Raw genomic sequence first — 24,458 nt, 5'->3', positions numbered from 1 at the left:
GGGAGCACCTTTGTGTCCCTTGCTGCTGCCGCCTCTTCATTTCCCATCCAGCCTCCTGCTGGTGTGGCCTTGTGCTAGATGCGGTTAGAGTTCAGGCTCCTGACTAGCCTTTCCCAGCCCTGGCCTTTGCAGCTGTTTGGGGGACGGATATAGCGGATGGAAGAATCTCTGTCACTCTGCCTTTCAAATTAATAAGTAAATAATAAAATCAATCTTTAAACATTTACTTATACCAGCTCAAGTTACAGAGGGTGGTTTTTCTATGCAAGAACCAATTGTAACAGTGAGCCAACTGACGTTTGAGGTTCTCTGGAAAGACATGGATGACTACACCTACAGAAAGATAGTGGAGGGGCCAGTGCAGTGGTGTAGCAAGCGAAACCTCCACTTGTTGTGCTACATGTGTGTGCCAATTCAAGTCCCAGCTGTTCTAATCCTTAGATTCCTATGCCCATGGGTGTCTGTCTTTTCTTCTCTCTTTGTAACTCTGCCTTTTCAATAAAAATAAATGAATCTTCAAAAAAAAGTGAAGCAGAGAGAATAAACAATCAGTTGTCAGTACAATGATGACAGCAGTAGATGCCTTGGGTAATTCATTCATTTAGGTTCTTAGAAAATGTACATAAATAACCCTCTTTCCAAATATTCAATATTACATTTTAAAACATAATTAATAGCAAAATTGAAAAACTAGCATCAGATGCCCAGTGTGGTGGTAAGTGAGGTTTCCGCAGTGCATTGCTTGCTAAGGGGGCTCTGCTCTGGGTGTGTCGTTCAGTTTTAGTCCAGTTGCGTAGTTGATGTCACTGTTGTGGAGAAGTCTAGAGGACAATGCAGTGCCTCTTTCTAAAGCGATGCAACGAGGCAGTATCAACATTCAGGGAAGCAGGGACCATTTGCAGTTGAGGACACCCGAAAGGATTTCTACAGTTGAGTAATAGAAATGGGTGTGGAGAGGCCTGTTTCCACTACTGTCTACTTCTTGCAGTCTGTAAGGAACCACAGGAGGCAGAGCTGGAACCTGGGCCAGGGCCGGGGCCTCTACAGAGGGAGCCGGTGCTATGTGAGCCGGCGCAGGCAGCACTTCAGGGAGTTTGTGGGCATCTGGTGCAGGGCTTTACACCCGAGTCCCTGCAAGGTGCGTGCTCCAGAGTTTGTTTCTGTGTCGCTAGCCCAGGATAGTTCAGGCCATCCATGGCACTGCTCACCTCATGGAAGCCAGGAGATATCTGAGAACATTGAACTGAACCACAGCAGATTTAGAATAGTTTTGTCAGACTAACAATTCATATTTCTGGCCTTGTAGCAACACTTGGAGTTTCTAATGAAAAATGAGAATTTTTCAAATTATTTAAATGAGATCAGTTTTTTTTTTTTTAAAGATGGGGTTTTTAGGGCTCGGCAGCGTGGCCTGGTGGCTGGGGTCCTCGCCTTGATCCCATATGGCCGCTGGTTCTAGTCCCGGCGGCTCCACTTCTCTCTGTCTCTCCTCCTCTCAGTGTATCTGACTTTGTAATAAAAATAAAATAAATCTTTAAAAAAAAAAAAAGATGGGGTTTTTAAAATTAAGTGCGCCAAAAAGACAGTCATCAAGATTTTGAAGCCTGCAGAAGACATAATAAATGAAAAGTCTAACTGCAGCATAGTATACAGATACGTAAAGTGTATTACATATATATATATGTATTCATATATATGTGTATATGTATACATATACATATGTGTATGTATATGTGTGTGTGTATATATATATGTGTGTGTGTAAGCCAGGAAAAAATTAAAGTGGTGGACCATATGTTCCTCCATTTATTCCAAGGCACTAATTTGGTTGTTAAAATAAGACGGGCAGGCATCTGGCACAGTGCTCCTGGCTTGCCCCTGACTCCAGCTTCCTGACGCTGTGTCTCCTGGCAGTGATGACTCAGGTGGTCCTGTCCCTGCTACCTTTGTGGGAGACTTCAGAGAGTGAGCCTAAGTGTGGGAGGTTGCTTTTTCTCTTTGTGTCTTTCAAATAATGTAAAACCAAAATAGCATCTCAAGAACAAATCAAGGTAAGACTTATAAAAATAAAATAAAATCTGAGGAAAAGGATTTGTTAAATAAATAGTAATTCACTTCTAAAAGGGCGGGTTGTTAGGGACGTTCCTGTTCCCCTCCCCCCCGCATCTGCCTACATCCTGTATTAAAAGAGGCTTTGTTTTGAGAAACGGTGTTTGATCTATTATTTTCTTTTTTTAATAATAAAAAAAGATGTATTGATTTGAAAGACTAGAGTTAGAAGAGAAGGCGATAGATGCCTTCTGTCTACTGGTTCACTCTCCCAGATGTTTACAACAACTGGGACTTTGCCAAGCTGAAACCAGGAGCCAGGAACTCCGTCCCCATCTCTCACTTAGCTGGCAGGGATCCAAGCACTTGGACCATTTTCTGCTTTCGCAGGTGCATTAGCAAGACACTGCATCCAAAGTTCAGCGACGAGGAATTGAGCCAGGTGGGGTTTCAACATGCTGCACAGTGCCAGCTGCATTTGTTTTCATATATTCTTTCACCATAAATGGACGTTGTTTTCTCATTTTTGAAACTCAGAAAGAGGATGTTCCCGAGGGTTTTTTTTCCCCCTTCCTAGTCCTACAGGTCTAATTAAGTAAGTTGAAATTATTCCTCAGGGATATCATCAAGGGTATTAAAAACTACAGTGAGGTCATCAGGGTGCTACCCCACAAGCATTTTTTTTTTTTTCTGTTAAAGAATTTTTTGGAGCTATCACCTGCAGGACAATATAACTCTTCAGTGTTTGTTTCATCCCAGGGTTAGGCAATTATTTCTTTTACAATATGGAGATACTTTCCACCAATATTAGGGAGAGGTTTATTGTTGTGAAAGGCAGGTTTGATAGAAAATTCAGTAGCAGATTTTCAAGGTATATTTAACAGTTTCATTGAGAGTCCTTTTACAATTCTGTTGTCCTAGCAAATTTTCCTCTTTGTGAAGTTTGCTGATCAGATCCTAGTGGTAGCCTTTAGCGCATTTTTCTGTCCTCAGTATTTCCTTTGTATTTCTGGTTAGATTGAAGACTGGACCATACTTAGGGTTGACTTATTTCATTTTCTATGTTCCTCATACTTCTTGCTTGGTGGTATGTACTTCCCTAAGGAGGTCTATGATGTTCAGTTGAGATTCAATCTGTTTTGGAAACAAACAACTACCGGAAGTATTGAGTACTCAATGGGTGCCTTTTCTTGCGTGCACACAGGAAAAATATGCAAAACCTAACAAAACAACTTCATAAATGTTCATAATCACATACCCAGATAATCAGTGCTGAGTTAACCCAGAAATATTTTATAAAGTTCATTGATATGGAAATTCCAAGGTGAGTTTTCCTGACGCAGAGGTTCTTCCAGCCTGCATTTTCCCAGTCTGCCTTCTGTGTAGTCCTCTGAGTTTATCCTCATGGCTTCTCATGTCACCAATGAGATTTTCTTATTTTTTTTTAAATCACTTAAAAGTTGTGCCTTCATTTTTTGCGTCCTATCTACTTTCACTTAATTGTGAGGATCATCTGTGTGGTTAGACTTCATTCCTCTTAGAAACACCAAAACCTTTGATGTTTCATTTTGTCAATATACCACTCCGTGTACCTGTATTAAAGAGTTATTTATTTTTATCGGAAAAGCAGATTTACAGAGGAGACATAAAGATCTTCCATCTGCTGGTTCACTCCCCAAGTGGCTGAAACAGCTTAAACTGAGCCAATCCAAAGCCAGGAGCCGGGACCTTCTTTCTGGTCTCTCACATGGGTGCAGGTTCCCAAGGCTTTGGGCCATCCTCTACTACTTTGCCGGGCCGCAGGCAGGGAGCTGGAAGGGAAGTGGAGCACGTGGGATATGAGCTGGCACCCTTATGGGATCTTGGTGGATGCAAGTCGAGGATTTAACCACCAAGCTAGCTGATCAGGCCCCATGCTACATTTTCTGCTTGTGTATTGTCCTCTAAGAAGTGCTTGGTAGATTAAAGCTTAGAACCGTGAAAAAGATGAATGAGTCACTTCATAAAAGAAGTATTTTACAATAATATATGTAGTAGGATTCCGTGGATTCGGCTTCACTAGCAGCTTAAATGATGCACAATGCAAGCAGCTTCTTTGGAATACTACCAACCGTGGAGCGTTTCTTTTTTCTGGACTTCTCTGTTGCCCACTTCGATGAGTGTGTACAGTTGGCTTTACTTAGCTATTTGCCCTTTGTTGATAGGGACCCTTGTCTTGGCGACAGAAGATTTTCTGACCAAATGCATCAGCCTCTCAAATAGCTTTTGTGATTAAACAAGTTGAATAATCTTGGCATTGTGGAGAACGGCACAATCTAAAAACCAGTATATTTAAAATAGTGCAATGGGCCAAAAATAATTTTGTGCTGAATGTCACATTAGGAATGTGTAATAGGACTGTGGTCTGAACTTAAGTGAAAACAGTGCTGCTGAATTCATCCACCCCAGTCCCAGGCCCTCTGATGTTACTTTCTATAAATACTTATTGAAACATGAGACCTTTGATCCTGTTGCCAAAATAAAATAGGATCTCAGAAATTTTCTAATTATAAATTATAGTATTTTAATTTCATTCCATTGTGTCTTCTGTCGCAGCACAAGTGACTTGGGCACCCAGAGTCACAGGATTGGGTTAAATAAAGCATCCATCGTCCCTGCTTAGTGTTAGGGAAAGCACAGCTGCTCGTCCCAGATAACTGGTTTCTCAAAGTTCAAGCAGGTTGCTCCTTCCTTTATTCTGTGCCTGAGCAAATGATTCAAGTCGCCTGCAAGAACTAGTGTAGTAGAAGTGTAAGTTACTTTTCTCGGATGGGGCACACAGTTTGCTTCTTTAAGGCAGTTTAGAGAAAGCTGTCATTAAAAGAGGTGAGGAATTTGGAATTTAGCTTACAGGTTAATATGGTTACCTTTAAGTTACCAGTGTATGGTGAGCAGCTTAGTATTTTTTATACAATGTATGTGCATGTAAGGCAAGTGTGATGATAAAGATTATGCCTTTAAGGTCATTTGTGACAGCAGTGTTTAATTTTGGAGTGACAATTACAAATGGAGTTTCAAGTACCAGCTGTATTTTGCACAATTTAAAATTCAAAATCTCTGCCTCTAGGTGGCAGCACTAGATACATTTTCTCGTGTTTCACTCCAGCCTTAATGAGTTACGGTATGAACAGTAAAACTTTTAAGTCTGCTGAAACTTTTAAATAGGCTTCTATTACCAATTCTGTGAGGATTTGGAAACTTTAATAAGTTTGGTGCTTGTTCAAACCTTGATTTTTACCTTTTAAAAAATTATTCCAGCTGTAATAATTTTTTCTCAACACAGTATCACATGTTTTCTTACAATGGTGTAATTTAGGTCTCTTTGAATTGCTTGATAAAATTATAATTGTCATCCTACGAAAAACCCTCTTGTATTCTTCCTGTAGTCCAGTGACTTACACAAAGGCTATTCATTGTATATGTGATATTTTTAAATAAACTAGTGTCTTCCCCCTTCACATAATATTTTTAACTCTTAGCATTCAGCTATAATCACAAGAGTATTGAGATTGAAGCCCCTCCCCTGAAAAAATTCAGGTCTGAAATAAATCTGAAGTGGGTGGCTCGCCAGTTGGCTATGTTACTCACTGTGGGAAGGTCAGTCATTTGTGAACTAGGCATTTATGGTAGCCATTTCTTGAGGGCTGATGCTTTGTCACAGGGTTGGGCCAGCCCCTGGCTACTGCTCACAAGTGGTAAGTGGGCCTGTGCTCACGGTGGCCTTGCTTTGTGTGTGTGCTGACAGAGCCGTGCCTCGGGGAGGGGTAGAAAACAGCACCTCTTGGCCTCTCTTCACAACACTACCAACTTCGTGTGTGTGCAGAGCACAGCTGTTACATTCCCTGATCTAGAGACCAGGAAGAAAGCTTGCCTTGAAGAAAACTGTTGCTTTTTATTTCTCTTCTTCCTTATTTTTGATTCGTATTCCCCTGGGAAGTTGATTAATAATTACAGAGTCAGAGAAAAGGTGACACTGCTTTCTCATAATCTCAAAAGCAAGATCTTCTGGGAATACAATTGAGTTCACAACCAGCGTGTAAGGACTTCACAACAGTTCATGTTCACTGCCAAAGGGGCCTCGCCCTCAGCTCTGGTCTCTCTCACTTTCTCTGCCCTGCTTTTCTGGAAGTGTGGAGTCTTCAAAAACCTCGTGGGAAGATTGAGGCTAGGAGAAAACTTCATCTATTTCAAACTTTTGGAACCAAAATAAACTTGCCTTTTACTTTATTTTTTCACAGACTTTTTAAAGTGCCGTTGTATATTCCCAAGTGTGTCACTAATTTACTCTCTGACTTAGGGGATAGGTTACTTATAAAATAAAAATGCATTAGTCTTGGCACCAGCTGACATGTTGCAGTAATTTGTGTCACTAACAAAGAATGGCTTTTCAGATTGTTCTTAATGTGTACTCTTTGTATTATATCCTATCAGTTCGTTTCCTGTAAAGATCAACTAGTACCTGCATATGTAGTGTGAGCATATATTTTTATATGGAATCAGTGTAGTATGGATTAAATGATGCTCATTCACTAGTCTTTTTCTTTTAAATGACATGTATTGAGTACTTACTGTGTGATAAGCACCACTGAACTTGGCTTTGTAATGTATTATTTCAATTAAGCAAAACCATGTGGTCATTGACGCTAACTCCATTTTGTCAATTGAAAAACCAAGACTGCATGTCTCAGTCATCCAATTCTTTATTCAACACATTTCTAGTATATGAGTCTGCCACAGGTATTTTGACAACTGCCCCAAAAGGATTTTATCACTGAATTCTCAATATATCTTTAAGATTATCTTGTAAGCAGCCATCGATAGACCTAAGAGAAAATTTAGAAATTTTTTAAATCAGACTCTGTTTTTTATTTTTTAACTAAAATAAATATGGTGGCTGGCTTGGTTTTCAGCAGTCCATGGTTTTAGGAATTGCTAAGAGATGCTTTCAGGAAAATATTTTAAGAGACATGGTGTGGAATGATTATCTGTAAGTATAAATGCAAAAGTAAATTTTGACAAGTAGGCCATGCGCAAGGCAAATTGAATTTCATTGGCCTCAAATAATTTCTTCTCTTTAAATCACTGGAGGAAACAGGAGAGCATAAACTATGTATTGATTGATTTCTAGTGTTTTTTCCATTGAACTATGGAAGGTGTATTTGGTTTCACAATTTGGCCTGTACACTCTTTGGGTCCATTTTTGCTTTTGTGGATATTTTTAATTTCTCGCTTTCCAATAAATCCTTCCTTCAACCTCCATAAAAGAAAAGCCATATTACATTTTACATGCTACTGCTGCATTTTAACCACTAAATTAGGTTGCAACCTGCATGCTGTTAACTACTGAGCCAAAATGAAATCGACCACTGCATTGAAATCTGGATTAGTAGTTGTATCTGCACTTCAAGGACCTATAATGGCAGTGAGCCTGTCTTCTTTAATGGGGTTTTTATTCTCATTTCAGTTTTAATGGTGACATTTGGATTTTAAGAGTAGTTCTTAATAGTACACGTACATTTTCCAATGTAGCAAGAAGAAAATAAATTAGAATATTCGATAGTTGTACTTGATCCTAAATGTGAATGCCCACTGGCATATTCTGCATCACGTTATTACAGATCTTGTTTTGTTTGTAATCTCTTATAAAAACAGAAGTCATTTGTCTATGTGATTTTGAGTTAAAATGGTCTGTGTATGAATCTAAAATCATTCTTTTTGACAGCTTTCTTTGGAGTTTTCCTGGATATTATTTTTCTGAATTTGTGTTTTTCTTTTACATTAATAGGACTCGATCCCACTCAATTTAGAGTTTCTCATTATCATAAAGATGAAGAGAATGATGCTGTACTTGGTGGACCAGCACAGCTCACTGATGAAGAGAAATACAAGGACTGTGAAAAATTCAAATGTGCATGCCCTGTTTGTGGAACTGAGAATATATATGATAATGTCTTTGATGGTTCGGTTAGTTGTTTGTTTTGGTTTCTTACTCTTATTTTGTAGACAAGCTGGTGTGAAGGCCTCCTTGTCCCTCCCCAATGTTTTCACTGTTCATAGGATTTTAGCATCATAGGAATTCTGCCTTTACATCTTCATTTCTGCTTAAAAACTGCTTGTTGAACGAGCTTCAACAGTATCTTTGTCTTCCTAGGGTTCTTGACCCTGAATCTCTAATGGAATCTCTTAAGAATTCTGAAAAAAAAAAATAGTTTTTATTATAATTCCTTAATTAGTAACCTACATTTCCCTACTTCCAACCTCGATTTATTAAAACTTAGAGCAATATTTTCCTCTATCTTAAATCCAGTTAATGGGAACTAAGTGTTGTTTCCAAACTTTTTGTTTATCTTTACGCATCCCCCTTACCTCGTTTTTAACAAAGGTGCTATCTTTCCTGCTGTCTTCACAAGTCACAGGGAGACATTCTTCTCAAGAAGTACTGCCAAAAAATGTCTCATTGACCTCTTATCAGAACTTGAAGCTTGGCCAATTTGCTTGCTCCTCCTGCAGTGTTATGCATGTACTAGCCATTGGCAAATGAGTAGGCAACAGAACTGTGGAAAAACCTTGAAATTGAAAGAAAAGACATCCTTTATCTAAATTAAAAGTAATTATTTTAAGTTAATTTGGACAAACAGCAGATGTTTTGCATTTTTTTGAATCAAAACAAAGCAGTCTTTGGAAGCAAGTGCAAGGAAGAGGCAGACACAGATCAGCAATACTTGCTAAATCCTTGAGTTTTGCTTCATTACAGCTGTAAATAAGATAGTTAATTGCGTGGAGGCTTGACAACTTGCAGATGGGCTAACTGTGGAAGAGCCGATGTCAAGCTCTAAAATCTCTTCCACCTGGAGTTGCTTCGAATGGTGGGTAGGCTTATGTACCAGATTGGAACAGGAAACCAAGATGTTTAAGTATCAAGAAGGAAAACAAATCCTGCAGAAATCCCAACAGTTTTTCTATATATCATATTTGCTTTGTCTTTGTTTAAAGCCAAACACTACAAAACATTTCCCTTAACCACTAATAGTAATTCTTTCAAATTTCTTTTCCTGCCTCTTCCACTTGGTTCTTCTAAATACATTTCAGTTTTTTGGAAAAATTTCAGCAATTGAAGACGTTTCTAATCTTATAATAAGTGATAATGCTTTTGTGTTGCAGTACTTTTGACTTTTAAGCTTTATCCTTAAAATTAAGTTGACAAGATTAAAGCAAGCTAATGTCATGTGGGCTCAAGGTTGGAATGAATAAGTATGAATTTAAAATTTTGATTAGTGTGTATAAGAAGAATATATATTTCCAGTAAGGTGACATCCTGGTTTTTTAGAAGGATTTTTTTTTATCCATAGATCTTGACATGTACAGAATATATTTCAGGGTTTTCTCATCCCTCTTTGTGTTCCATTATGACAGTGACAAGAGAACAGTAGGTATGTGTCATTAAAGGAATCTTTGGGAGGCAAGTAGTTGAAAAAAAATAGGGTTCAAAACTCACCAATGGAATGAATAAGATTACACATAAAGACAGTGTGTCAATTTTTTAAGCACAAAAACCTTTAATAGCCTTGGAATAACCTTTGCTGTACTTGTCTGTCCACTTCTGTAGGGAACCGATGTGGAACCCAGTTTGTATCGTTGCAGTAACATCGAGTGTAAGGCTTCACCTCTGAACTTTGTGGTACAACTGAACAACAAGTTGGTCATGGACATTAGACGTTGCATTAAAAAGTACTATGATGTAAGTATTCATGATGAAATTTTACATGCATAACTTCTTCAGTACTTGTTTTCTTTACACTTTTATGAAAATTTAATTTTAAAGTATAATCAGGAAGTTTTTTGTTTGTTGTTACTTCAGTTTAACTAAGTTGTCACTCAGATTTTCAGAGAGAGTAGGGAAAAGCATCCATATTTCATTAATTTGCCAAGTAGAAACAGAAAGTCAAGGATGGTGACTTAATAAACCACCTGCTATCTTGTACTTTATGTGTATGTGGCTGTTAGGATCATTTCTATACCAAGGCTTCTGGGGAAATCAAAATAAACGTTTTAACTTCTAGTACAAATTTGTCATTTTTAAAGGAATGCCTAATTTTTATAAACATATAGTGAATGCCAAAAAAATGAGTGAGCCATCTTCATCTGAAAGGTTTTATTCCAAATTTTTGCTTTTTTAAAGCAGATTTCATGAGTGAATTTGTTTCTCTTAAGACAGTAAAATCTGCTTTAAAAAATTCACGCTTTCCATTTGATTTTTCTTAGTCGTTTTGTCTTCTAAGCAAATATCCTATGGCTTGCAAGTTCACTGATTTTTTTTCTAACTCCCCCCCCCAAAAAAAGCTTAAATTTTATTAAGCAAAATCTGTGACTTTTTTCCAATATTATTTGATATTTTCTGCTTGCTGACATATAACACTGTTTTCCCCTTTACGCTTGCAATGGGGAAATCTCAACTGAACTTGAGCTGTGGTTATGCAATAAGGTGGAGGAATCCACCATGGTGGGAGGGTTTGGGGAGGGGTGGGGAGAACCCAAGTATCTATGTAACTGTGTCACATAATACAATGTAATTACTGAAGTTAAATAATAAATAATTAAAAAAAAAAAAAAAAAACCAAAAAAAAAAAAAAAAAAGTTAGTGGAAATTCATTGAAACAGTGAAAACCTAGAGTTCTAGTCTTGTGACGTTGCCATAGAATAATTCGTGTTTTTGAGAATAATGAAAATATTTGAAGACTTTAAAATTGTGATTATGACTGCATTTTGGGGGAAAAAAAACGGAAATATTTTGGTAAATAATCCTGCGCTGCACTTAATGAACAGTTGGATTGGAATAAAGGTTATCTGTGGGGTCACATTCCTCAGTAGATGAGACATTCAGCACATGAAATGTAGGCCCTTGGTTAGCATGAAGAGTCTAATCAAAACCCGTCAGCTCCTCGTAAACAGGACACATCAGGTCGAGTAGTATTCTTGGGAAGAATTCTGACTTTTCTCTCTGTTTAGTCTATCAAAATCACCATGGCAATGTTAGTGCTAGAGGAGAGTCATCTCTTTCCTTTTATAAGAAAGAACAATATGTTTTGACTAAGTTGAGAATAGGCAGGAAAAATGGTTTTCTGTTCATTAGAAATATGTCCTAACTGAAAGATGGATTTCTATCCTAATTGTTTGTGTGGTTTAAGTAATTTTTCATGCTAAATAACCTACTCGTTGGGATCTAGATATGTAGCATAAGGTTTCTTGAGCATTTGTTGTGTGCATCAGCCATTTCACTACTGCCCAATTGATTAACCTTCCTAGAGGATTTATAAGCAAAGTAGCTAAATGTCACACTTGAAGACTGATGTGTGACTGGCCTCAAAATCAGGAAAACATATCTCTGCTTTGTGATCTCAATCATATATGGTTGGATGAAAGAGAATGAAATTTGTTATTATTTCTTTTCTTCACCCCATGTTGAGTAAATGTTTCAAATAATTTCTAAGTCCAAGCTTTTATAAAAGAAACTCCTGTACCTCTGAGTTTCCATTCATTGGTAGATCGTCTGTTTCCTCCTGGTCCCACCCTTAGGGAAGCATACAGTGCATGGCAGGGATGCTGATTACAGTTCTTTCGGTGTGATACAGTGATGGTAATCCAACTGGAGAGTGATTTAAACATGTACTGGAAGCCAGATGTTTACAGTAGGATTGGATGACTATTCTCTGAAGATCAGTGCCAAAATGGTTTGCTCCAAGTTGCAACTTAAAAAGTAGGCACTTTTATTTGCCTATTGTACATAAAAATTGTTGGTCGACTAAGTGTAGGAGTGTTGGCATTTTTTTTTTTTTACTTTAAAACTAGACTCATTGAAAGAGAATACAAGCATAAAACCTGCACTAAGAAGGGAAAGCATGTGGAAGAAATTTTAGGAAAGTAAGCAGAGTATGAAATAACCAGCAAGGAGCATTGTTGTAGATCCCAAATAAAAGCAGTTCTCAAGAGTAGAGGTACAAAGGTTTGAACTGACAAAGTATAATTTTTTAATCACCTTTTAAAAAAGATTACTTTGTCTTTATTTGAAAGGCAGAGTAAGAGTGGTAAGAGAGAAAGAGGGTATCATTTTTCTGTATGCTGCTTAATCCCCAAATGCTTGCAGCACCACGGATGGAAGAGGCTGGACCCAGGAGCCGGGCACTGCATGTGGGTCCCCCATGTGGGTGGCTTGAACCTAAGTACTGAGCCACCATCTGCTGCCTCACTGGCACAGTAGCAGAAAGTTGGATCAGAAACTGAGATGGGCCTTCATCCACATGGAATGGGGAATGTCCCAGGACATGACTTAACCTGCCATTTCACAGCATCTTGTTAAACAGTTTGCTTTGGGAAAAAATGTATCCTGTTATTTTCTGTGTTGTCTAAATAATCTTGACTTATTAATGTGAATTAACAGATATTTTTGAATTTATATTTCTCACAGTGATGTGCATTACGTTGTAATGTTTTAACATTGTCCCCTTTTGAGTTCATCCGAAAGCTTTAAATTCAGAGTTGATTTCATGACCTGGTTCTTACTGGTTCCTCTGCACATAGTTAAAACTGAACTGGTATTTTTTGAAAATCATTTTAAAAAACAGCTTAAAGACTTTAAGTTTTTAGAGATGTTTTTAAAAGTCTTGGTTTTACACTGAGAAATTGATATGTGTTCCCCTTCCTCTTAAATTCTGCTCCAGTAGAGCAAATAGACACACACACAAAAAGAGAGAGAAGCACTAGCTCATCTAAATGGGGAAAAGAAGAGGGCTTTTTTAAGCATGAAAATTTCATCATCTTGTCAGCTGGCAGAATGCCTGCTGTGTGGATTCACAAAGGCTAAGAATTACACTTTCATGAAATTTTCCTCACTAACTGCCCTGGTTAATTTGAAAGATAACCCACTGTTCTAATTCATTCCTCAATTGGGCGGTGCAGGTTTTATCTTTGATCTGACAAAGCATTTGTGTTAATCGTTTTGGCCCTCCACTAGACACTCTTGGGATTGTGCTTTTACAATAAATGTGTCTGTGATAGCTCTTTAGTCTATTATACTTACAATAGATCCATAGAACTGGTAATTAATTCTCCACTGCTTTGGAAATGGGAAGAATAGGTGTAGCTCTGTCAAGTGCTGCTGGCAAGTTTGTTTAGCTGTTTCGTTTTTGAAGTGTTCCCTTCAGCTGGCCCTCTGAGAAGCAGCCAGAGAGTGGAGTCAGATTGGGATGCCGGCCTACCCTGACTTGCTGATAAATGAGAAATCTGACCCCTCTTAGTACCTGGCAGGGGAGTAGTGGGTCCTTTACTTCTGTCTCAAGTACTGTTAGTTAAAATGTGCATTAAACTCTCATTTTAGTACTTAAAGAGCCCTTCCTTGCTGAAGGTGTGGCTTCTGGAAGACCCAATGTTCATAGTCAACTCAAACATGTTCTCGCCTTCTCTTCAATGGTTGATACAGGTTTTAGAGTGTTCAAAGTGTGTTCCTCCACAGCCTTCTAGTGTTTCTAGCCATTTATACAAGGGACACTGATTTTTAAACATTGAGGTACTGCTGGTCCTAGCTAACACTGGACCCTGTTAGCACTTTTCAGTGATAGCTCTGTACAGTTTGCCACCATGAACCCAAAATGCCAGATGCACCAAGTCACACAGGAGGTTTTCATCCAGCAGAGAAGATGGCCGTGGGGCCAGGAGTGGAGGCGGAGAGAAGTCTCCTACCAAGGTGACAGGAGGGAGCTCCAAGGAAAGATAGAGTTTGTGAGCAAGCAAGCAGATGGAACAACAGGCATGCAGGGCTGTCTTTATGGCCAGGGGCGAGTATCACGGGGCTGGGAGGGATTGGTAGATGTGGTGGTAGACAGGTAATAGAGGCTAGGGCTGTCAGGTGTGGCACACATGAGGCTACAGCAGGTGGTTGGGGAAAAGTGGTGCAAGGAAAATGGTGCCAAGTGCAAAATGGCAAGGGTCTTCTCAATCTTCAGGACTGATGTTCAGGGCTCTTCTCACAGCCCCCCACCCCAATCTAAAAGAAAAACACATGAGCAGCTAGTCAGTGATAACCCTAGATTAGTTGATAGGGCTAGTGATTGGTGGTTGAAGTCCTAGACTATATTTTATAATCGCAGGGTTTTTTTTGGAATGAAGTGTTTTGGGACAGACCGTGCTTTTGTCTCTGTCTTACCTGGGACCTCTGCCATAGCTCTTTGCTTTTAGTAAGGTGTGAAGGAGCCAGCAAATCAGTTATATTGTGCAGTTTTTTTTTTTTAAATTCTTATATATTGCTGTCATGCTGGCAGAACATTCATTAGTGGTATACAAGACACTTCAGATTAACACAAATTCCATGATATTTTTTAGTCATGAAAACATTGACAAATAAAGCTCTTTGTTGTTCTGTCTTCTGGGTTTTACATCACTGAAGACTGTGGATATCAATATACAAGCTTGTCCCCAACCCAGTAATAGCCTTGTTTTATCATCTTCAAGGCAAGTATCATGCAAAACAACAGAAATACCATCGTGATGCAAAATAGCATCCTGCCAAAGTGTGGTTTCATTTTCTTGATAGAAGCATCTATCTCGACCTAAAGAAAATGGCAAAGAAAGTAGATGCCCAGCTTTAATACTCTCTTATTCCCGAGATTATTATTTTTCTCTTGTGTTGCTTCGTAAGTAAATTATATCACAAACTATATTTAAAATTTTCTTTTAAGTCACATTTATGAAGACTTGAAAGAAATGAACAGTCAGTGTATGTTACATCATGAAGTGAAGATTTTTTTTTTTTACTTATTCCCTGTCGGAACACTAGGCAGAAAGGGAACACTGACCAATGGTGTTGAGCCTTGGCATGGTGCCTGTGAGTGTTAATTTTGTAATGGATATGCAATTCTCAAAGACAAAATTAATAACCATGGTAGCATACTGTTAAGTTAAAGGTTGAATTGGAATTGCTTTTTATTAATCATGCAGTGAGGGCAGAGTGAAATATTGGTTAAAATACTTGCTCTGCAAAAATATACACTCTTGAGCCTCACAAGCAGGCACCATCCATGGTGCTCAACAGTGTTCAAAGAGTAATTCCTCTAGAAATGCAAATATCAAAATAAATAAATCTGTTAACTAGAGATTAAATAGCTTCCCACTCCCCCCACTCTTGACTATGTATTTCCATTGCCTTTCACTTTTCAACAGAGCTGTATCATGCAGGTAGATGTGTGAGTCTCAGAGCCATGTGATGGCGTTCAGTTACTCCACTGTTCTGCTACAAATATTCAGTGTTCAATAACCCTCAAAATTTCTCATTTCTTACCTGTGGTGATGTGGACTGATAGTTTTTAGGTTATAGGTTGCAGTATGCAGTAGTAGCACAGGTATATTAGTTCAAAATAGTTCAAACTCCAAGCACTGTTGGAATGACTGTTTATTTCCTTGTCTGTATATTCATATTTAAAACATTTATAATGAATAAATTGGGTTGCATTTTTGTAAAGACTCTTAGCACATAATGGTAAGTGTCACACAGGGCATGCAAAGAAGCAGTAGGTGTCCATGCCATCCCACCCACTCAGCGTCCCTGTCAGCCCAGTCCGTGCTGCCCAGGGGTTCTGGAAGAAGGGCCGTTTCTTTAGGAATCCATAGAACTCATTCTAAAGCACATTAAGACAGAAAGAACATGTTGAGAATTAGTGCTTCATTTTGTTTCACAGCATTTGATGGGGAAGCTAAACAGAGATGAATAGGCCTATCAGTCCTTGTTGTAGAGAGTTGGTATGTTTGCATTGGTGACTGCTTTTTCTTAGGTCAAGAAGGCTAATCTTGCTTCTTGTATAACATTTTGGTGTTGTGCCATGTGTTCTCATAGAAAAAAAAACTAAGGAACAAGGAGTTTGGTGCTGGTTGGGATAGAATCTAATTCGAAGTGCATTTATTATTGTATGACTTTAAGTGAAAAGCCAAATGCAGTCCCCGAAAATACGCCAGGTCTGCATTCTATGCATGTGCTATCGCGATGCAGTATTAGCTGCTGTGAAGGAGTTCTAACAAGCAGGTAGGATGGAATTCAGCCTTGTGTTCCTCCTGATTTGTATTCCTTATAGAATAGCCGATACATCCCTGTTACTTCTCTATTTACCAGAACACCCGTTTCTTTTATTTCATTTTTTACAGACTGATTTTTTTTATTATTGGAAAGGCAGATATACTGAGAGGAAAGACAAGAGAGGAAGATCTTCTGGCTACAACAGTCAGAGCTAAACCAATCTGAGGCCAGGAGCTTGGAGCTTCTTCCGGGGCTCCCATGCGGATGCAGGGTCCAAGGCTTTGAGTCATCCTCGACTGCTTTCCCAGGCCACAGGCAGGGAGCTGGATGGGAAGTCAAGCAGCCAGGATATGAACCCACATGCATATGAGATGCTGGTGCATGCAAGGCAAGGCAAGGATTAGCCACTAGGCCCTATTTCATTGCATTTTTTCCATACCTTTTTCTAGTTGAGAGATGTTAAATGGACATGGCTCAGCAGTGTTCTGCAGTGTGTTTCAGAACCTCCAGAAAAATCTTTCCTATCAGGGTTGGAGCCTTTCTGCCCCCCCATCCAGCCAACATAGTACTGGGCTCTGTTTCCTCTTGGCCTTCCCTTCAGTTTGGCAATATGGGAGTTCTGTTTCAATGTTGGTAAATAAGGTCTCAAAGTCAGGTTTGGAAAAGGACACTCTGTTACAATTCCTTCCTGTCCCAGGACCCATCCTTACTGCTATGTGCTCAGTAAACTTTTAAAAGTGAGTTGAAATTATTCTGCAAAATTGGGGCTGCCAGGTGACTCAGCAGACCTGGAGGTCCTGATCCAGAATTCTGCCCGCATATGAACACATTGCTCACTGTCTCCACTGCAGTTACTCTTCAGGAGAGGGTGGGGGAGAAGATCTGGGCAAGCTGTGCCAGGTCCCACCAGTGGCTGTGCCATGACTCCAGAAGGCAGGTTGTAGGCTCCAGCACTTAGACGGGTGCACCCCCTGAAGGTAAGCGTGTGTGTGGAGCTTGGGGTTCCTGCAGCTTCAGATCAGATGGGGTTTTGCCTTTTCAGAAGGGAACTTTGAAGGTTTTGGAAATGCTGAGGAAATGCTATAGGGCTTGTCAAATACCTGAAAACAAGTAGGTAAAAACAGAAAATGACTTGTACCAAAACGGTAGAATTTTTTTTCTTCAGTTTGATTTTTCTAACCTTATGTATTTGGGAAAAACTCAACTTCAGGTCTAACTCCAGTCATCTAGAGCTGCTATCTTGTAGTAGAGTAGGAAATTGAACCAGAACAGATTCCATTTAACCTTTCCAAAGTGAGATTTTCACACCATTGACCTTCTTGACTTCAAGGAATAGAACGGAACTGTCAGTTCTCTGCTGCATATGTCAAAGAGATGAGAGAAGAGTGTCCCAGGCGGGGACTGTCTTTCGCTTTTGGTTTGTCCAGAGAGTGTACATTAAGATTCACATGTGGAAACCAGCTCTTTGCAGATAGTTGGAGATATCTCATGCTGGCTGGCTTAGTTTTACATTAAATAGAAAAGCATATTTTCTTTACAGAAGCAGTAAAACCAGATGCCCTTCCAACAAATGCTATAAAAATTCTCAAAGCCTGAATTCCAAAAAACAGTAAAAGTTGTTGCAGCGTGGATACGAACCGTCACCCATATGTGGGATCCCAGTACCTGCAAGGCAAGGACTTTAGCCACTTACGCTGGGCCCACTTGTTTAATTCTTATGGTGCATTTTGTTTTGTTTTTCTTATACACCATCTGGTTTGTTGAATACTGAAAGATCTTCAGCCTCCTTTTCATGCCCATGGTTCCTAGTCTGTTTGAGGAGTTCTTAGTGCTGCTGGAAACCTACATGATTTACTAGCCCTGCTTTCAGGAGTCCAGCCTAACAAGGTCAGTCTCATCACCAGAAAATAATGTCCATGAATCTGGGCAAAAGTAGTAGGAAAGGGCTCGGCGGTGTGGCCTAGTGGCTAAGGTCCTTGCCTTGATCCCATATGGCCGCTGGTTCTAATCCCGGCAGCTCTACTTCCTCTCTGTCTCTCCTCCTCTCAGTACATCTGACTTTGTAATAAAAACATAAAATAAATCTTTAAAAAAAAAAAAAAGTAGTAGGAAAACCAGTGCTTTGTAGAATTTACATCTATTTGTATACTAACAATTTAGAAACCACACAGATGAGGTCACAGGTAACATTTTGAGGATGATCACCCTCAACTGTACGTTTCTTGCTGGTGATGCCCAAGAACCATTTCTCCTAGCTACCAATCAGCAAAGAAGGATCAGAGGAGAGCCCCGTGTCCCAGAGAAGCCTGTTGAAAGGGTCGCAGCAAAATGGCTTCTCTTGCTGATATGCAGAATGGTTCTCAGACCTTTTGGTCTGATGATGCGGAAGGATTTTCTTTTATATGAGTTTTATATATTAGTATTTCATTATGAATTAAGCTATGTACAAGGTGTTAACCCATGTGTGAGTAACAATAAAACTTTTCCATGCCAAAAATTTAATAAAAATAACTGGGTCTTCCAAAGCAGGATAATTTACTAAGAACACTGTTATGTTTGACATTTTTGCAAGTTTGTTTAATGTCTGGCTTGGAAGACAGCTGGATTCTCATACTTGGCTTACATAGATTCGTACTTGGAGGAGGAAGCAGTATTGTTAGGCATTTGTATTCATCCCGGATGCTCTCTTTCTGTCATTCTGTAATGGTGTAGGCCCAAGTCCTACATTTGAGTACCTCTATTGATACCTGACTGTGGCTTCCAGTTCCAGTTCCAGCTTCCTGCTATTGAAATCCTGGGAGGCAGTGGTGATGGCTTATGTAATTGAGTAACACCTCCAGACAGCAGTGGCTTGCTGTTTGCATTTACCAGCTACCAGAATTGTGAGCGATTTTTGCTTTCTATATTCCCCAACGTCAGGTGTTTGGTTACAGCAGCACAAAGTGGCTAAGATCCAAGAACTCACATTTTTGATATCTAGATCTGTGATCCATTTGAGTCCATTTTTATTAAAAGATTACCTTACACTGAAGAGAAGGTTCATTTTGTTTTGTTCATTTCTTTTTCTTCAACCTGTGTATGCCCAGCTGCTCCAACACTGCTACTGAAAAGACTCTTTCCTCCCTTGAATTCTTTCTACATGATCTGAGCATACTTGTGTGGATTTATTTCTGAATTCTATTCTCTGCCATTGATCTCTGTGTTTATCCCTTTGTCGATACCACAGTCTCAATTACCGTAGCTTTATCACAAGTCTTGTAAAGTATGATTAGTATGATTTCTCTATTTCATTTTCTAAAAATTAGCTATTTCAGCTCTTGTGACTTTCTATGTAAAATTTAGAGTCAACTTGTATTTATCGAGAGCTGACTATTGTGGGGTTTTTATTAAAACTGTGTTAAATATGTATTGCTTTAGGGAGAATTGACCTCTTTCTCACGTCACATCTTCCAGTCTGTGAGCACTGTATGCCTCTTCATTTACTTGGGTCTTTGTTTTCTTTCATTAGCATTTTGAAATTTTCAGCATACAAGTTCCATGCAGGTTTTGCTAGATCAATAGCTAGGGTGTTATTTGGAGAACGATTGCTTTGTTTTAAATGCTGGATTTCAAATGCACTTATTAGTAAATAGAAATATGATTATAAATTTGGTTTTGATATTTCTTGTGGTTCAGAAAATTACAACTGGATCATTTGGACCTCAGAATTACTCTATGGATCCATGCAATGGTAATAATGGCCTAGAGAAATGCATTGTCAAATATGCATCCTTTGAAATTTATTTTGTAAATCTCTATTATTAGTACGAATATTTGTCAACATAATACTGCCAAGTTTTAAAACTAGCAGCTTGCAGGGTATAGTGTCAGATTTTGCGAAATGATACATTTTCCTAAGTGTCTATAGGTTGAGATTTCTAAAATGATTATTTAACATATGACCGAAATCCTATCTGAGTGGTGGGATTTCTAGGCCATTCTCATATTTTCCATAGTGCTTTTTTCTGAATACTTCACAATAGGTGTTTTTAACCAAAACAACAAACCTGCTATAAAAAGGGACAAATAAAACAGTGATACTGTCCTTAGTGGTGGTTGGGGATAGTGTAACGTCAAATATGATTTGGAAATTCAGTACCAGTGTTCAGAAGTTGAAGATTTCTTTATCGCATACTTGCTTCTTTACCAGGCCAACAGTTGTGTGTCTCAGTCTCAGTTGTACATTAGATCCACCAAGCAGGCTTTTGTTTTGGGTTTTCATAAGTTTCTGATACACTAATCAACTCTAGGACATGAGATGCAAATTGATAGTGGTGTGGTTGAATAAGTTCCTATGTGATCACTAAATCCAAGTGTCAGTAAATTTTAAATTCTAATGAAATGTGTAACACCCACTATACATTGTAAAATGTTACCTATGAGAATGTGAAAATGAAAAGGACGTATACTTTGGCACCTGTATGAAGTTAACCATTTACTTACAAATGAGAAGAGAATTGTGTTTCTAATAATAAAAGAGTTCTCATGTGATCAAGAATAATTTTAGGAAAGTAAAAACCCATTGCTTGCCTCTTTAGTATTTCCACATTTAGATGGGTTGTACGGTCTGTATTATGTCTTTATGTATATAGCGGATATTTGACAAATAGCACATGATTAGCATTGTTTAGCCTTGTCTGCTCTCTGTTATAGAAAATGTTATCTGTTGTGTATCTTGTAGAACACTTCCCATATAATGATTTCATGACGCCATCCGATCCTGAGTGTGTATTGGAGCGGTGGCTTTCCCAGCTTCTAAAGTGACTCTGACATCTTTAGTCATGTCACCACCCTCCCAACCTTGGCTGTGATTCACCAGGGTCTTTTGTCTGGGTTCAGCTTTCCACCTGAAGGAAGTGCCTGGTTTTGCATAGGCCTTGCACTTCATAAGCAGAGAGTCATAATCAGGTAATTGCAGAGCTGCATCTCCCAGTGCTTCTCAGAGGAATCAGGCAACAAAAAACAGCATCCTACAATTTCTTCAAACTGTAGAAACTTAAGTGAAAATGTAGGGCTGTCCATCTGTTGAAATGCTTTTGGCTTTTCCAGGGATTCTCTGGGATCTTTGAAATACTTTCAGATTTTAAGGTGGTCAAGACTGAGGTAATATGGATCCTCTTCCCAACATTTTGTTCCTGTTCTCACCTACCACTAGCATTTAGTGTGCCTTCCAGAAAGAGACAAACAGGGATAAGCATTTGGCTCACTGGGTAAGACACTGCTTGGAAAACCTGTGTCATGTGTCAGAGTGCCTGCTTTGAGCTCTGGCTCTGCTTCCCATCCAATGTTCTGCTTGTGGCTTATCCTAGAAGGTTGCAGTTGGTGCTTCAATGCTTGAGGCCCCACCACCCAAATGGGAGAGTGAGATTGAGTTTCTGGGTTCTGGCTTTGACCCAATCAGCCCCATCTTTTACAGAGATTGGGGAGTGAACTAGCACATGAGAAAAATTGCTTCCTCTGCCTTTCAAGCTAAGTAAAATTTATTTTTAAAAAGGAAAGCAGCAAATTATTTTTAAAAGATATTTCTATTATGGTAATACAGATTGTTCATTAAATACCACAAGTGCTGCTTTCAAAGCATTTTTGTCCCTTGGCTAAATTGTTCGAGCAGTGTTTCCTAACATGTGATAATAAAGGACTGCATGGATGCTCCGTTGTGTTCTAGTACTCTCACATTGCATCTGCCTCCAGTCTCACTGCTTCCTTTCAGTACGTGATCATCTCATTTTTCGCTTTTATATGTGTGTGTATATGTTTGTTTGTTTGTTTATTTATTTATTTATTTAAAAGGTAGATAAATCTCCTATGTGCTGATTCCCAGATGCTCACAGCATCTGGGGCTAGACCAGACCAAAGGCAGGAGCCAGGAGCCCCGTCTGTGTCTCCCTAGTGACAAGGACCCAGCCACTTGAGCCATCATCTTCCTGCCACGAAGTACATTGGTACTCCCATCTGGGGTGGTGGGGGCAGGGCGGGCATCCCAAACAGCATCCTAGCCATTGCACCACAACACCCACCCCTGACCCTGTCTTGGACTATTTCTGTCTTTACATTTTCCACAGTTTCGAGGCCTTTTCCCCATAGCAAGGTGTGATATCATCTTCTACCTTAAAAACCTTTCTTAGTTTCTTGTTTCTTGCAGATAAAAATCCAAATTCTGTGGCATTGCTTCAGACCCCTAGGCAGCCTTTCTACCTTCTTTTCTATTCTCACTGTCCTCTTCAGACTGTCTACCACTATAGAAAGCTTTAAAGTTTTTCTCTGTGTTTCTTACTTGGTCCTTCAAGCAAGGGTGTGGTGATGTTCTGTCCTTTTATTTAATAACTCTCTTCTTGCCCCCTCCCTGGACCATGACCTGAGAAAACTGGCCTCTTACTAGCAAAGCTGGTTTTCAAACTCCTGTTGATATAGGTCCTCTTAGATAGTCTTAGCGTTTCCTTAAACAGCCATGGAGTTTTGGAGAAACCCTTGGTGTCCTGTATAAATCCATGTGTGTTTTCCTTTTCATGCTAGTTCCTAGCCCTAGCACACACACATAAGCTTTTGCAAAGGAGGGGTGGCGCCTGCTTGGTCCTTGGCTCCTGTTGGAAAGCTGTTAGGTTTATTGGTCATTTCTCAGTGATACTGCTGACATATTGTGGAAAATAAGTATGGGAAGAAAGTGACTGATAATACGACATTTTGCACCAGGAAATGTCCTCAGAAAATCTCCTCATGTCTGTGTCCTGACACCACAGGCCCCTCTCCCTGTTGGCTACTTAAATAGTGGTTAATATGCAACTGATGCACTGGTAGAAGACATTTCCACAGTGAAGGGTACATTAGACTTATACAGTCTTGGTTTTAGGGGACATCTCTTTGGTGTTTCAAAATTTTGAAATGGCTATTTCCCATTTTATTAGGTTTCTTGAGTACATGGTTCAACGTTGTTTCTGAACAATAGTAATGTTTGATTTATTTTCATTCTGAAGCTGATAAAAGCAATGGCTGCAGGTTTAAGATAGAGCCAGGCAGTGGACCCAGGTTTAGATTACATTTTCCATCAGACCATCTCTCTCTTTCTCTCTCTGTTTCCCCCCCTCTCCTTATTTCTTTTTAGCTACTTCCCTCCCTTTAACAGGTAAAGTGTAATGTTATTTCCAACATTTGGAATCTTGAAGCAACAACCAACCAAATATAATAAACCAAAATAAAAAAAAAAAACTCACCTAAGTTCCAATCTGAATTAAGCTTGGAGCAGCTTTTCAGGTTGTGGGTAGCACTGTCCCCCTTTCGAAACACTGTGAGACACCCTTCCCGTGGAACCTTCCTCCATGCTGTTTCTGTTAAGGCCCGGAGTCCAACACATGGTTTCTGTGTATTAGCCTCGGTATCAAAGTTATTTGATATTAAACTGCCAGGACCATGGCTTCTTGATAGGAGGTCTCCCTGGAGAATGTGCTCTAGTGCACTGGACTCCGCAGACTACACCGCAGTTCCGCTTTCAGTATTTATAAATGTGGGTTGTAAGAACATCTCATTTTCTAAAATCATGTTTTGCTTGATTCTTTGATAATCTTTTAGAATATCCTTGCAGATGCTAGTTTGTTTTATAGGAAGAGAAGATCAACTGCTTGGAGAAAACAAATCAGGCTTTGGTGATGTTAAAATGAACCGCTTGCATGTTTTAGAAGTTTAGGGAACCTTTCTGTTGGTTGAATTAGTAAGGTGTTTGTGTTGCATGATCATTACTTGTCCAGAGAATTTGCTTTAGGCCAAATATTGAGCTGCGTAACTGTTTGCATGTTTGTGAAAATTAGGCAGTCCTTTATTTCTCAACTGTGCAGGTAAATGTCCATAGTAATAATTTACAAAGTGTATACTTGTATCTTTATATTTTGAAAAAATTTGGTTTGTATAATCTAAAGGATTTTTTTAAGACCTGATAATGCTGGTTATATGCACATGTGTTTTGAAGTCAGGAATCACTCTCTTTCTTGTAAAGGTAGACAATCAAAATAAGCAGTTTGAGGAGATGGATTTAAGACAGCAAAATTGTTGTATCTTCGACTGTGTAAAAGAAGTACCGTATCTTGGACCAGAAAACGTATATTAGTGATGGTTTGGTTAGTGACTGTGAAAGCAAAATAAATGCTGTGTAAAATGCAGCTCCATAGGATGGCACATTTAGCAAGAATTAAATACCAGAATTTAGGGGACCAGTTAGCTCATAAACTCTGTTAATAATGACATCTTGTAGTGGCTTTGATTCTCATTGATTGATACTAGGAAGTGG

The 24,458-nt window shown here is 39.1% G+C and overlaps 1 protein-coding gene across 4 annotated transcripts in view; it reads left to right on the top strand.

The window, feature by feature from the left end:
• POLA1 (DNA polymerase alpha 1, catalytic subunit) overlaps positions 1–24,458 on the top strand; it is a 297,480-nt gene that overhangs the window by 139,907 nt on the left and 133,115 nt on the right. For all 4 annotated transcript variants that reach the window (XM_058659192.1, XM_058659191.1, XM_058659190.1 and 1 more), the window contains 2 exons: positions 7,874–8,052; positions 9,695–9,826. In XM_058659192.1, the coding sequence (XP_058515175.1) occupies positions 7,874–8,052; positions 9,695–9,826 (311 nt within the window). The remainder of the gene's footprint in view (positions 1–7,873; positions 8,053–9,694; positions 9,827–24,458) is intronic.

This window comes from Ochotona princeps, chromosome X, assembly GCF_030435755.1.
Source record: "Ochotona princeps isolate mOchPri1 chromosome X, mOchPri1.hap1, whole genome shotgun sequence".
NCBI lineage: Eukaryota > Metazoa > Chordata > Mammalia > Lagomorpha > Ochotonidae > Ochotona > Ochotona princeps.
The sequence above is the reverse complement of the archived record's forward strand: the minus strand, read 5'-3'. Positions and strand labels throughout refer to the sequence as shown.